Genomic DNA, 15,597 nt, shown 5'->3' on the forward strand with positions numbered 1-15,597 from the left:
TGAATACGAATCCAGTCGTGAGTCTATACTTCTATTGTTCAACAGGCTACATAATATACATAATATTAAAGACAATACAGTGAAGTGGCTTAACTCATTTATTATTGAATAAAAATCGAACATGTACACGTGCAGACTAAAAACCAGTGTAACAAATTGACAACCCTAAAATGTTCTGAAATCAAGTCTGCATCCCCTGCTGTAAAAAAAAAGAAAAACATACTACTATACGTTTGCTTTTTTGAAACTGTACAAAACACAGCTTTAGCAACACATCTGTCAAAAAAAGGAAAAACAAATACCACTCTCCTGCCTGTCCCCTAATGTGCAAACATATTGATCTTTCCTGAATGATCACTTTTATTTTACATTTATTCATTCAATCCTTCCACTGAGCAGTTGGCTTTTATAAATCAAAGCGTTCACATATTGTCAGTGGACATCGATCCATCTTTACACTGTAAATAATGTTCTTTTCCTCCAAGTCAATAACTTTACATGTAAAACCAATAACACAATGATAGGCTAGAGGGATGGTAGTGGTGTGTGGTCTATCATGGAAAAAGAAAGAAAAAACCCCTTTCAGTGGAGGAGACCGACAGCCTGGGACTGATGTCACACTGCACTGGCACCTTCCTTCAACCACCAATTATGTCTGACCAGCTGGGTGAAGTCTGGGTTGCTCAGATGCACACATTCAATCTACATCAACAAATCAACCACCTCTGCTAAATATCAGCTACAGGTGTGTTGCTGTGTTGATTGAGAGTCAAAGCAATGAATAGTCTATTGCCAAGACATTTGTGCATGCAGAAGCTATTATATGATTCAGCCAATTCCAACAATGTTTTCATATATGCCTTCAATGTAGAGGCTTGAAAACTTTTTTTTTTTACAGACAAAAAATATTTATCATAACAAAACTAAATGTTGTGGTATTTGGTTCACGCCAGTAAAATCAAAGAAATTCCTGTAAATTATATAGTTCCAACTGACAGGTTCAGGATGCATAGGAGAAACCCAGAAAAAAAACTATGTTGGTATTTGGTTGCAATATACCCAAAATTAAACCAAACGTGGCGCGTTCTCTCAGTGACAGCTGAAATGTAGCTTTTGTCTTTGACAGCAGCTGAATGTTGACTTTTTTCCCTTTATGCTATCTCTTGGTCATCAACTCTGACTATCAACAGTGCCACATGAAAGCTTGGAGGTATTTGGTTTACTTCCAATAAAGTTGTAGCACTTCTGAGTGGACTGTATGTAGGAGACATCTTGTGTCCAGCAGGAAAACTTCAAAAAAATCATGTATTTGCAAAATCATAGATGAAAGGTCTTTTTAATGAGTACATGTAATTTTAAGGATTTAACAATAGTGTGTTTTTGTGGAAAAAAAACCCATTATAAACAAATTTGTCAAAGTTTATTGGACAAAAAGGTATGTACATCTATAAAAATCTGGGAGGGATCTCTAATCTTTTGAAGAAAATGTGAGATATGTCTGCTGACAAGACTCCAGCTAACAGTGAACTGTATTCAACGGCTTTCACAGAACACGCCACATCTGATTCGGTTTCAAGTATACTGAAAATACTTCAGTGACAATCAGTCCTAGAGCTTGTCTATTGGTGTGTGTGTCAGTGTGTGTGAGTCTCAGCGCCGGTGACGGCTGTGTCCTGAGTGCCCACTACTGCTGTGGTGTTTGCTCTTGTGGCTACGCTCCCTCTCTCTGTCCCTGTCATAGGACCGAGATCTCTCCCTCTCCCTCCTCTCTCCTCGATGACCACCTCCTCGCTCGTGTTTGTGTTTCTTTGAGGTGAGGTCATAGGAGCCACGGTCTCTGTCTCTTTCCCGGTCCCTCTCTCTGTCCCGGTCTCTGTCTACTTTGACCGGAGTACGGGACCGTGACCGAGAACGTGAGCGCTTCCTCTTGTGACCAGATCCCCCGCTGTTGCTGTGGCGTCCGCTGGGCTTTGAGTCGCTGTTGCCATGATGGCTGGTCTTGGACTTGAGGTGGGGGAGGAGGGGTGAGGGCGGATGCCGGCGAGGCGATGGACTGCGACTGTGAGAGCGAGATCTTGAGCGAGAACTATAAGACCCTGAGCGACTATGTCTGCTGTTGTAACTGTGGAAACAAAAAGAGAGGAGGAAGATGAGTTACACACAAGTACTTGTTAACAATCCTTGTAATAAAATGCACTGATCTCTCACACAAGTTAATACCTAAACCATTAGACTAAGAATGTCTATACATATTGTTGGTGATCTTACTGTCTGCGAGGGGATCGAGATCTAGATCGGGAGCGCGTTCTAGAACGAGACCGACTTCCACTCCTGCTGGTCCTCCCAATCTTCACATCTTTCCTTAAACTGGAAAAAGAGAGAAAAGGAATAGGATTGTGAGATTTTAAAAGACAAACTTAAGACGAATACTGGATGTTAACTGGCAAGAGGAGCCAGCCCTTACAATGCACACGTTTCTTACCCATTGTGCGGACTCTTGTTGGCTTGTGTCCGGTTGTCTGGCTCCTTCTTAACTGGTTTGAGGGTCTGGGGGTTTGGAGACTTCTCTTCCACCTTGACCACATTGGGGGAGCAGGGCTTGGAAGCAGGGGAGAAGCCACCCAGTGTTGACAGTGCAGGGGTACCATCGGGGTTAAGACCTTTGGCCTTCAGCTTAGCCTCGGCCAAGAAAACCTTCCTCCTCTCCACTTCCTTCTCCAAGTGATCATAGTTCGGCTGGGGAAGGAAAAAAAACAAAAACTGTCACTATACATTGACAACACTCAGGCACCCTTCTCATAAGAGGTTTTCTGTGATATGCAGTTCCCAGGGAGTCTTTGACTAATGAAATGTGTCACTGTATTTCAACTGAGTAGAATCTAACAATGCAGAACTGAGAAAAACCCATCCAAAACCTACCTTCTTCCTGGTGTAGAGTCTGAGAGTGGTCACACAAATCTCCTTGACCTCATCATCAGTGGCTCCAAACAGCAGGTACCAATGAGGTCGGGATGGCAGAGGTATCTGGGGAAAAAAAGGCACAGAAGGTTCAAACATTTGAAGCTGCTGATGTTGAATGAGCTGATGTGGAAGCATCAACATAGTAAGCATTCATGGGAGGGTGGAAAAGTGGTCCTCTTACCTGCAGAGCGCGGGCAGCAAGGAATATGCAGGCACAGGCGATAGTCTCTGCTTGGAACCTCACAAACACATTGGTCCTCAGGGTGTCATTCATGTAGTTCCTATAAAGGCAAAAAGAACAAAAACAAAAACATAGCATCTTCTCTACACAAAGCCACCTCACACTCATACACACGTTTTAAGTCAAGTCCCAGCTTTAACAAGATGTTATAACTGTAGGTCAATGTGCCGAAACATTTATTATCAATAGAACTAAATCCTGATCAGAGCTTTGTTTTATCTTCTATATAATTTGAGAAAGATATCCATTTTTCCATTACTTAGGCACAATCTTAGTTTTCCAACTAAAATCTTCCTGACCATGAATTCTGAGGTCAGTGCCTTCTGAACATCAACACTGTTAAGTGCTCATTGGTATGCTGGTGAATAGGTTACCATTTGTGGATTTAATTTAATTAAAGAGGCACATCCAGCAGAAGCCCTGATAAATATTAAAAGAAAGAGCTAAACATTTTTTAATCACAGCAAATAATATATGCATCCAGATCTGCAGAGTTTAACTTTGTCCATTTCTCTCTGGGGCGTCCATGGGAGTGCTGTATGTCACAGGTAAAGCATGAAGACATAAATGGGAAAATAAGCTACTGAGGACCACCTGCCAAGACCACCTTACCACAGTATGACCTGGGAGTAACTAGATTAAAAAAATGTGATGATCAAGACAATGACACATGCCTTGTGGGGAATGGGAGGGGGGCACATGCAGGCACACGAATGTAACACTCACTGAGAATGCATTCTGAGGGAACAGGAAGACACAGCATGTGTGGTGGCATGCATGACAGCTAGACTATGAGAGACAGTGGCAGGTTGATGTAAATGATGCAACACTGTACAAATATTCTAACAACTTTAAAGTTTGTATATTAAAACTGTGAGGTCCGTTCATGTTAGATAGTTTCACCACAATGCAGCAACTGCTTTCCACTTTAAATAAATGCTTTCCAACCAAGCCCCATAAGTCCGCTGAATACGGCAAGCCCCATTCTACCCCGTGGCATTGTAAGACACTAAAAACATTAGTTGACTATCTATGCCTTGCTACTTAGGCAGAGTGAAACCTCTGTGCTACAAACCAGATTATGTGTCAGTGGGTTGTCTAGGGCAATGGATAAATTAGATTAGAGAGCATTAGGAAAGACAATATGGAGAGTACAGGGTGGTGTGAGCATCTATGTCCTCAAGAAACATAGAAGTCAGAGAGACAAAAAAGTGAACAGAAACAGGATGGTGAGCCCCAGTAAACTTAGGAGGCCCCAAAACAGGCAAAAATACTAATCACAGAGCAGTGAGGCATCATTTCTAAAGTGGTGACACTTCTCCATATGTATTCACTGTGTCCATTTTCACCCTTCATCTTTCCTCTCAAGTAATTGGAGAAAAACCTGCCACGCCATAACTACCAGTCTAACCCGCCTTCAAAAAACAACCTGACCTGCACTTTGGCAGGTTGGTGTCAACTGCTATGCCATCACTACTACAGATAACACATGGCCGTTGGATTCTGACTGCTGCGAGGGCGAGACAGGTCCTTCGAGGCAAAATCTGAGACCGGATCAGCCTGTAAGACAGACACATGTCTGGACACCATGTCAGTTGGGGACAGGACACAGTATACTACTGTAAATATAAAAAAAATAGGCAGGTAAACTGGTCAAAAAAGTTATTCTATTCTGGCTAAGTTTACTTCATTCCTAGATGTGAGTAAACTGGGAAAAAAACTCAGAATATAAAATGTATCTGTAGCTACTTGGCAAAAATAGGTATTACAATTAAAACCTTTGTAGCAAGACCAAAAATACAAATCCTTTTGGACACCCAAGAGAAAACAAGACGATGTTGGCTGTTGGGAAAGGCCCGCCCGCCCCCTTCAGTGAATCTTGGCATTGGGATTGGCTGTCTGGAGAGGGGCAGCCAGCCCATGGGGGGAGCTTCCTGAGGTCATGTGGTTGGAGGAGGCAGAGTTCAGAGGTTCTTTATGTGACTTACCAGCATGGACTACCCTTTAATCAAAGAGTAGAGAGAAAGGACAAAGTTAAACCAAGTTCCCTGGACACCGCAAATCAAAAAGACTTTACAGCAAAGCCATGTAAGGGCAGACAAGAGAGTGAGCCACGTAACAGGATTAAACAATAAAACAAATTGCTCCATCAGAAAGGAAGAAAAAAAAGAAGAGGTGGACGGGTTCAATGGAGTGAGGGAATGTCTCAGTCAGACCTGGGCAAAATGGTTGTTGAATGCTTTCCAAATTTGTGCTTAAAGACATGAAGGGTACTTGAATGTCACTTATCTGACAAGATGGTGTTTCCACATATGGGGTGTGTTGCAAGCACATAAATCAAGTCCTCTTCAAGTTATTCAACCATTTGAAACTCGTTCAACTTAATTTTTAGCCCAGGTCTGGTAGCGCTTCTTGCAGACATGACAGGTTGCTGCTGTGGGGGATGGTTTGTGGAGTACTAGGAAGGAACTTACCAGGCGGTCTGGACGAGTGTCTGGTTCTTCTCACATTCCAGGACTTGGAGGTACATTACGATAATCTGGAATCATAAAATGATTGCATGAAAACACAGAAACAGACTTAAGTGTGTCATTGGGTGTGTTGTGAGAAGTGATAATACTCTGAAAGCTGCTTCCTGTGTGGTTGCATCTGCATGGAGGACCAAACTTGTAGGTCCAATAGCTAAACTACACAACTTTGTAATAGTGAATAGCATTGCTCACCTTGTGTGGATGCTTGACATGGACACAGAAGCCCAGCTCCTTCAGGACCCGCCGCTCCGCTTTGATGACTTGGTTTTTGGTATTTATGTAGTTCTGATCAAGTATCAAAGAACTTGGAGTCCTAGTTTACAAAGGAATCAAAATAAAATAATGTTTCCCCCCTTCGAAATGAAAGTTAAAAAGAAGGTGCCCTTTTGATTCTTTGTACTCTTTTCTTTTTTCCCGTTTCAACCAACTAAGAGCAACAGGCTTAACTGTTACAATGCCTGACAGTTTGCTGGGGTTTGTGGACTCCTGTGGTTCCAGTGAAAGCTTTTGGGATCTGAGGATAGTCCTCAACTTCCATCACCCTGTGTCACAGCTTCAACAGAAATATCAACTCAGATTATCACCCATATCGCCAACTCAACGCGCAAATACTTTCCACTGTCATTAGTTCCTAATTATAAAACTGATAAGTGCCTAACTCCGATGAATAACTGTCACAAATCACCACATATTCTTCAGTATTGTATACACTGATGTGATATACTACTTCAAAATAATGAACCATTTTTCTTTTGCTTATGGAAAAGCAGGCTAGCCAAACTCAAAGGAGAAAACATCCGGAAAATAAAATTGTTTCTGTCCAGTGTCTACTTTCCACAGAGTTCCATACCAACCTCAAAAAAAGACTTCTGGTTTAGCAGATTATTCAAAATGCTACAGCAACATACAAGCACATCTCACATGTCTTTATATAGTAATTACAACAAAGAACCCCCCCATCATTCTAAATTAATAAACTTGGACTACATGCACTCTGATTTATAAATGTGTTCACAGACTGTGTCGACCTCCCTGTTATAACCAGGCTCTTACACGGAGTACTCTTCACTATATACAATCTACACCTCAAGAACTGCATGAACAGAACTTGGAAAAAACCTAAATGGTATCTTCTTACATCTGAACAAAACTAATACCAAGTACTTTTTTAGAACTGACAATCAAATTTCAGATCCAATTCTATTTTAATGTCTCAAATAACAGAACTGGATGTGAACACAGTCATGCTACAAACCGCATGCATGTGAAAATTCCCAGGGTATGTGTAATATCCATTTCTAAACATTACACTTACACCTCAAAGCTACATTTTCCAAAAAAAACAGAAAAAAGAAAGAAAATAGACTTACTACAAGGACATCAGGATTGTAGATACACTTACTTCGTTGCTGAGTCAATTTAGCAATGTATGTGGCCAAACTATTAAAGCTACGCTGCATGCACTGACCTTCAACGAAAACATAACCCTTACACGTCCGCAAGCATCCAATTGATACCCAACTTGAACGAACAAGGTGATATTTCTATAAAAGCCATGAGGGACAGTTGGTGAATGGAGTTTTGCTCTTTAAGCACAAACAAAATGCATGGTGAGGAGCAGTCAGAGGTGGAAACTACATTACCCAATGGTCCGCAGATTGACGGACAGATACCCAAAGCTTAAGATTGAACCACAGGAGTCCTCAAGGCGCCCCGGGGGCCAAGGACCTTCGGCCAACCTGTCATCCCCGATCCCAGTGCCCAACGGTGGCTCAGACCACGGGCTTCTCCCACAGGAGGGCGTGGGGTGACCCTGGGGGAGGTGAGACCCCCTTGCATCATGGTTGTCATGCCGACTGCTTCGTCTTACGTACCATTCCACATCACCCAGGGTTTGGTAAATGTAGCTGGTCGCTGTTAGTTGGTTGCAAGGGAAAAAAGAAGCCAAGTTAATTCCAAGGCCTATAATACTGACATGTACAGATTTCTACGAAGACAAAGGCACCACAGAAGATTAAGCAGTGGTGCCTTGTCTTACAATATTTAAAATGCACTCAATTTTAAGAGTGTGTTGGGGTATCAATTCCAGTGTATTGTCAAACTACTCTGATGTTATATGAAGACAATTACACTCTGAGATTACGAGTGAAGCGGAAACTGAAAAGTTTTAAAATGGTTTAGAGTACATGGATAAACAGAAGGGCACTTTCACAGACAAACAGATCATCATACAACATACATCATATTTAATAACACAAAAAACAAATGCAATGCAACATGTTGCTTATAATTGAAAACATTCTTTATCATCAGCAGTAAATGAAAACTAGATTCAATGTCGATGCTTACTTTTTGCCTCTGATCTGTCTCAGATGGTGGAAAACATTGATGACATCTCGTATTCGTCGTGGCGCTTCTTCGATCTTGGAGGCCAAGTTGATACAAGCCATGGCGACAATCTGGAGAGAAGATAATTGAAGCAAAAAGGTAGGAAGGGAGAGTTCAATAACTGGACACACAACCAGAGATACAATGCCCATGAATGCCAAGTAGAGTTGAGCACAGGGATGAAATATCCAACCAGCAGATATTCATTTACTAAAGAGATCCCGCCATATATGCAGCCTGCTCAAATAATGGCAGTTCTCATCTCTAAAAAGGGATAACCCACTGAGGTAAAAACAATGTAAATCTGTCTGTTTCAAAGCAATACTGACATTTTTTATACTATCAACATACAAATACTCTACTGACAAATTCCAATTAGAGCTACATAGCGATATATTACACAGATTGATAAAAATGTGTACGTATCTGGGAGTGAGGCGGAAAGTTAAGCTTACCAACCACCACCAGGAAACGTTTAAAAACTGACTGCGAGATAGATGTGTTAAAATTACACATTTGGACATAAACTGGCGCCTCTGATAATGCTTAAAGTACTAATGTTCGGGTTCTATGGTTTAATTTTTTGGAAGACTGAACTCGTGAACTGTTTCGTTTCCTCAAAGGCTCCCCCTCTTTGTCTCGAAACTGGTCATAAACTCTGTGAGAACGTATTGCCAATATGGCTGCCACGAACGTAACCACAGCGTTATGCTGTGCTAACGTTACGTTAAATGCTCAGCATTGGCCTGACAACGATTCATATACATGCTAGGACTTACCTCAAAGCTGTGTTTGACGAATGATTTGGAGTAGAAAAACCGATGGAAAAGAACCTGCCCCGTTGCCATTGCCACCTGTCGAGGAAAACGCAGAGCATTACGTCTGTACTTTGTCTTGTGTAAGCTGGCCTAACCTTGCACAATGGACGGCCGCCATTTTAGCTCCACCACGCCAACGTCAAGGAGCTAAGCTAACATTAACGAAATGCTAACAACCGGCCTGTGTCGTGTTGTGGTCTGGGAAAAAACCCCTATCAACTCACGCTCGCTGTGAAAATATTCACACATGTATGATATAAAATATTATAACTACTCAAGAGGTCTTACCTGAGGTAGCCGGAGAAGAATGCCCGCTGATTGAATCAATTCACAACCAAGGATGCGAAGGTCGGTCTCCGTGTTCAGGTCGAGGCCATCGAGCATCGACGGCGTCGGAGAGAGCCTTTCCTCCGGTATGAGTGAGTTGTCGATTGTAAGGTATACTTCCGAGTAAACTTTGTCACCGATGAGAATGCCATCGTTGTTTGTGGACGCGTTGGAAGATACAGAGAGAGGACCAGCGGCCATCTTCATCCAAAAAGGAGCGGTTTACAGCTTGTGTGCTCACCCGGCCTCGACGAAACGACAGCGGAGCAATGAGACTGACAAAGTACGTGACGTCACCATCCTGTTAAGACTTTGCACATCCGCGGCGGCAAATAGTTCCGTAATATTGACCGATTGAACAAAATAAACACGAATTGTACTGAAATGTAATATGAATCAAAACTCGCACTGTCAATCAATCGGTTCGTACTTAACCCTCTCTCGGATGTGTTCTTTTATCTCACCTGTCTATAGATTACCATTCGAGCGCAGTCTAAATAAAGTTGATAACGGTATCAGCAGATAAATAGTTAACGAACAGATCGATCGACATGATAGGCGATCATGTTTTTATTGTTTCCGCTTTACGAATGGTAAATGAGCTACTGCTACCTTCAATGTCATACGCAAACTTATGTTTTTAATCTTCAAACGTTTTTAAGAGAGTAAAAAGGTGTGTTTGTGTTTGTTTGTTTGTTTTTTTTTACTGCGATGTGTGGTGTGATGCAGCAGTTCTCTTAATCCAAGACAGCTGTCTCTCATGGGAGACAGTAAAGTATCCTTAACCTTATAAATAATGACAAATGAAGCAGACAGTTTTCTACAGTTTTGTTGTCGAAATAAAACATCACAGACTCTCTGAGCCCGCAATTATGGACAAAACACCAGAACTGTGTATTAGGCACGTATGACTCGCGTTTCTCAGTTTATTTAGTCAACCTATTGCAGCTGTTGTTTTCCGGAGGCTCAGCTCTGCCATTTAATTATATTCCCATGTGTTCCTTAAACGTCACATCACGTGTTGGCAACACAAGCTGTAGATGTCATTTCCGACATCACCCGAAGGCAGCAGAAGGAAGTTTACTCACCACCAACGGTTTTTGTGACGTATTTTACGGGAAAGTCCGGACTTCTCACCGATACGTCTGGAACATATCCATCCGCCCATTTAAAAAAAGAAAAGCAGCGATGCCCCTGATTTATTTAGAAATCAGTATTTGAACGGCTAGTTTACACGGAGAGGACAGGACGTCCTTAAGATGTACTCAGTACTTTAACTTTGAAATATTTATGTTGATATAACATAAACCTAGGGAGGAAGAGCAGAGCAAAGAGCAAACTGAGTTTGAAGACTCCATTGGTGGTGTTAAAGATAAAGGTGCAGCTCCATGCCATCGTTTGTGTCAAGAAAGGTGGAGCTCCATATGAAGCAGTCCAAGGAACATTGTGTTCACTCATTCTTCAACCCCCAAGATTTCTTTCTTTCTTTTTTTCTTCCTTTTTTAGCCATTAGCCTTGCAGTCACTGAAAACGGACAGCAGGGGGAACTGAAGGCACATCAAGCGTTCTGATAATTGGGTGTACTGTGTGAAGCAGCAGGCCTCCTGAGGTTGAACAGTTTATTCTGTGAAGACTCATTCACTTTGTACTGAGTCCTCCATCTCTGACCTGATGCTGCGTTTCAGTCGAATGCGATATTTGACTGCACTGGGCTCACAATGCTGTAGTGTGTGTGTGATGTACTGGACTGTGTGTTTTCGGTGCAAGTCCACATTTCACTGCATGTGATGTGGTTTTCAGTTGTTTGATTAACTTGCAAATTTGAGATGATAACAGTTGATGTGCACTTCCGAAGTAAGATATTCAATGTGTCGGATCATTACAGAATTATTGCACAATTCTGAGGTCTAGTCTTGTCAAGGGGCCTGAGGTCAAAATATGCTTATGAGACTTTAACAAATTTAGTTTGTATCACTGGTTTCTGGACTATCACAGATGTATCAGTATCGGCAAATATTTTGTATGTGCTTTAACATGAACGCATCATTTTTAGAGACGATAATGAAAGAAAATGATGATTGGGATAATTGAAAATTATTAAATTCTCAGTGAAGTTTTCGGTTTCAGGGCTTCCCCTAAAAAAATTGATCTTCGGTGAGACTTTAGTGGTTTTCACTGTTTTTGGTTGAGCCCCATTTCAGTGAAGCACTGCAGGGGTCCCATTAGCTCAGATGGTAGAGCATGGTGACCCACAAGCAGAGCAGAGGCTTTGTCCTCGCTGCAGTGGCTCAGGGTTCAAGTTCGACCACACTTAAGTGGGTTAGGGTTAGGGCTGTGTGCAGTGTGCATGGGGACAGCGATATACTGTACATACACCACTCACAGTGGGAGGAAATGTGGTGTTCTGTAGGAGCCTAAGAGCAAATTTTGACCCTGGGCTCCACTGACAGTTCAATCCTGCCATGGCTGGTTATTTCCTGAGCTCATATATATGTGTGCATGTGAGTGTCTGGCTGTAATAATGCAAACATAGCATAAGGGTCTACTTTCACAACCTGTTCGAGGACACACACAGATTTACCTCCTTGGTTTTTTACTAATACAGCGCAAGAGGTGGCAGACTGAGGTCTCCTTGTCCCTGTCATTAACCGACACCTACAACCAGCACCTCCGGCCCTCGCACTTACGCACTTACCACGATGACAAGAATACTGAGCATTCTTTCTCCGGTTGCCCGGGTGACACTAATTATAGGGTGTGGGAGGGCTCACGGGACGGCAGAATTCCGGAACGACCATAACGACGCAGGAGAGAGGCGTTCAGGGACGCCCAGTGACGAACAAGGGCTTAGTTATACACACACATGCCACTCCCTGGAGTGTGTGTATGTGTGTGTGTTTATGAGCAACTTGCACCGATTCCCCCAGGGACACGTGTGCATGCCTGCCCTGCTATGATAATTACTGCGAGGAGATCACACTCCAAATGTGTGTGCGCGGCATGTGTGTGTGTGTGTACATAAGAGTGTTTGTGCGTGTGTGGGCTTTTGTTAAGGGTGATTACACTTTAATGTTTGAGGATGATCAAAACGTCATTCACGTCAAGGTAATGAGGCATTACACTGTGTGCCTGTTACGCACATATCGAGTAGTGTTTCAAGGAGATGTATCTATTCAGGCCAGACTGCTCGCACACACACACACGCACACACACACACACCCCATCTCCCTTTTTTCTCAAACACATGCACACAAACCAGGAAGGACACCAGGTCAAGGGCTACAAAGCAAGGGCATGAGCAAAGGAAAAAGAGCCCTGGTAAAAGAGCAGAGGGGAGTAGAAAAGAGAGAGCTAAATGGATCAAAAATGAAGTGAAGGAAGAGATAGCTGATGAGGAGAGGCGGAGAGGGAATCACTTTTTTAGCAAAAGAGTCAGAGGGGCTGAATACTAAAAGAGGGCCGAATAGAGTAAACGAATATTAACACAAAGAAAGAGAGAGGTAGAGAGATACAAAGAGAGAAAGGGAGAGGGGATGGGGGAGGAGGGGAGGGGTTGTCTTTCAGGGAGACAGGAAATAGAAAAGTAAACCCCTTTCACAACCTGATTAAGGGGGGACTGTTGTGCCTTTATTCCACATCGCCGTTCTCTATATAAGGTACAAAGATGGAATGGGGGATCATTGTTGCTCTGCCTTATAGAACGGCAGCTGAATCGATGTCTGTGTAAAAACGAGTGAGCCGGTGAGGTGGCAGTGGATATGACATTTTGACAACACGTTGTGTGAGCAACCCACAAATGGGGGATAAAAAAAAAATGGTATAATGATGGGGTCTTCTTTTGCAGCAGTGTTGTGGGATCTGGACTTGGAAAGAGGTTATCTCTTCAAATACACAGCAGGCATGCAGGTCACCGTGTAGAGCAGGAACAAAAGGAAGGATCAACACCCAGGACTGCATGAGAGGGGGGATGTGAGCAGCTGTCAAAGGGTCAACACTCGTCTGGAATAGACGCCTTTCACGGCGGAGATTCTGACTTGTCCGAGCAGGAAAAGACCAGGTGTAAATAACAACCACATTAATGATGGCTCCATGCCATAAACTGTCCCAGAAAGCCACGGCAGTGAGCCAGCCGAGCCCTGCACCGCCCTCACCTAAGCCTCTCACACACATTCACTGCGTTGTGGTAATGACCATACAATCGATGTCCTTCAGCAGCATTGCGTGATTACTGAACGTGAGCGATGGTGGTGTTAGGAGGGAATAACAATTGCTCACTGCAGACACACGCACGCATGGCAGAAAGTCGTGTAATGAGTAAACACACACAAGGCCACGCTCTCAAACACAGGAAGGCAACAAGAAAGTCAGCTGCAGAGCACAAAAGAAAATGTTACCGTTAGCACATAAAGGGGAAGATGACCTGTTGTTTTCATTAAAGAGGCCATGAGGGATTTAAGTCAGCTCTATCAGAATTACAAGAAACAATCATGGTTTATTAAGATGTACTAGGAAATCTGATTTAAAAAAGAAATCTCCTGCATCCAAATTTATCAAATTAATCTCTCTACTGTGAGTCAACGGCAGAAAAAAAACAAAAAAACAGTTGCTTTGTTATGTGTCGAAGGAAATGTTCCATGAACCCCCTGACAAAAGTGTAGAAAATTAGATTTTAATGACACTGAATGTTCTCTGTTATATTTCAGAACGTCCTCTCCACACAGGCCGAGATTCTCAGCAGATAAACCACACTTTGTGTTGTTGTGCGTGTGTGTGTTTTTGGCAAACGGAGGAAACGACAAAATCGTTATCATCCCACCTTTCTGTGTGAGCGGCGTGCACAGGCATTGTCTCGCAGATGGATTGGAAGAGAGGGACACGGGGAAGTCAAACTAAAAGCTTTCCATGTGTGCCAGCGAGCGGGGAAATTAGTTCCATGCCACACACACACACACACACACTTCATGCATTTCTCCCATCATGCCAATTCATCCCAAATGTAGAGGGAGAGGAAGAGAGGGAGGGATGGAAAGACCTTGCACGGAGTGAATGATGTCAATAACACACAATGCCTGAGGGGAGAGTGCTGCGTAATTGTTGAGTGTGTGTGTGTGTGTGTGTGTGTGTGTGTGTGTGTGTGTGTGTGTGTGTGTGTGTGTGTGTGTGTGTGTGTGTGTGGTGCTTGCCTTACAGTTCCCTTTGTGTTTGCCTGCCTTTTGTTTGTGTCCACAGGTGGCGAGGGACACACTGTCATGCTCCTTCAGCCCTGCCCTTGTGACAGGCTGTGTGTACATGTGTGTGTGAATACTACGAGGGCGTGTGGGTGTTTGTCTGTGAAGTCCTGTGCGTGCCACTGAGACCGCCGGAGCCCGGGCTGTGAGAAAACAAGTGCACGTCTGTTGTACAGTGTGTGCCCTGGGAGTGCACTGGTGCACGAGGCAGGACTCAGTATTTGTGTCTCGTGGATAAAGTGTGTTTGTTTGTCAATGTGCGTGTGGCTCCTGGTGTAAATTCAGGGTTTTTACTTCAGATTAAAATAATAAAATTGATGTGAAAATACTGCTCATTGACATTTAAAAACTGCACCATCTGAGGTTTTTCAACAGGTGCAGTTAAGTGTTTCACACACACTCATGTTTTCCAGATTGCTCTTTACAGTCTCCCCTCCCTCGCTGTCACTAAGCTGACCTTTTGGCTTTACATTTGACGCTTGCTGCGTTGCTTGTTTTCAGTCTGGGCAGCGTCCCTCTCCACCATTGTACCAGAGCTCCCAAACTCCTTGCTGCTCCTCCTCCACCTTTGCCCCAGCCTCCGTCTTTGTCTCTGCTGGCAGGGGAGGGTTGGAGTGTGTTTGGGGAGTTTGAAGAGAGACTGAGAGGTACCCTGGATTGACTATGGAGATGGAAATGCTTGTCCCCCCGGGGCTGTGTGTCTCTCCATGGGGTTCAGAGGAGACCTATGGAGGGGCCCTGATGAGACGCCGGGGATCGCAGCCTGTGGAGCTCCTCTTGAGGTTGAGAGAGAGCGGCGGTCAGCCCCTCCCTCTCATCACACTCCCTTTCTTACTGTCTCCTAGAGTAACGCTACCTGGAGAGCAGTGACACGACGACAGATGATCAGAACATTTTATTAAATATAGTACTGAGAGTTTCTTAAGCAATATTAATTTTCCGCCAAGTGGAAAAAATGGCTAATTCTACATCAGCGTATTCTCTTTCATCCTAAGAGTGAGATGAGATAAGTGACGTGCTCTCATGTCTGTGGGTACAAGCTGTGTGTAGCTTAGCTTTGCACACAAATCGGCCTCAAAAGTTCCAAAACACATCCGCAAAAA

The 15,597-nt window shown here is 43.4% G+C and overlaps 1 protein-coding gene and 1 long non-coding RNA gene across 3 annotated transcripts; one reads left to right on the forward strand and one right to left on the reverse strand.

The window, feature by feature from the left end:
* Positions 1-84: 84 nt before the first annotated feature.
* Positions 85-9,556, reverse strand: ccnl1a (cyclin L1a). 2 transcript variants are annotated; one of them, XM_037082803.1, is made up of 10 exons: positions 9,228-9,556; positions 8,901-8,975; positions 8,083-8,192; positions 5,926-6,046; positions 5,677-5,741; positions 3,143-3,242; positions 2,920-3,024; positions 2,483-2,736; positions 2,269-2,367; positions 85-2,122 (listed from the first exon to the last, which is right to left on the reverse strand). In XM_037082803.1, exons 1-10 carry the CDS (start codon positions 9,471-9,473, stop codon positions 1,651-1,653), a joined length of 1,647 nt encoding a protein of 548 aa, XP_036938698.1. In that variant the 5' UTR covers positions 9,474-9,556; the 3' UTR covers positions 85-1,650. The 2 variants fall into 2 exon arrangements, with proteins under 2 accessions (XP_036938698.1, XP_036938707.1); XM_037082812.1 differs by lacking the exons at positions 8,083-8,192; positions 8,901-8,975; positions 9,228-9,556 and adding an exon at positions 7,473-7,605.
* Positions 9,417-14,387, forward strand: LOC119010587. Its single transcript, XR_005072009.1, has 3 exons — positions 9,417-9,549; positions 13,111-13,325; positions 13,970-14,387. It is a non-coding gene; the product is annotated as an uncharacterized LOC119010587 (long non-coding RNA).
* Positions 14,388-15,597: the final 1,210 nt, after the last annotated feature.

The sequence above is a fragment of the Acanthopagrus latus genome, chromosome 2, assembly GCF_904848185.1.
Source record: "Acanthopagrus latus isolate v.2019 chromosome 2, fAcaLat1.1, whole genome shotgun sequence".
In the NCBI taxonomy this organism is placed as follows: Eukaryota; Metazoa; Chordata; class Actinopteri; order Spariformes; family Sparidae; genus Acanthopagrus; species Acanthopagrus latus.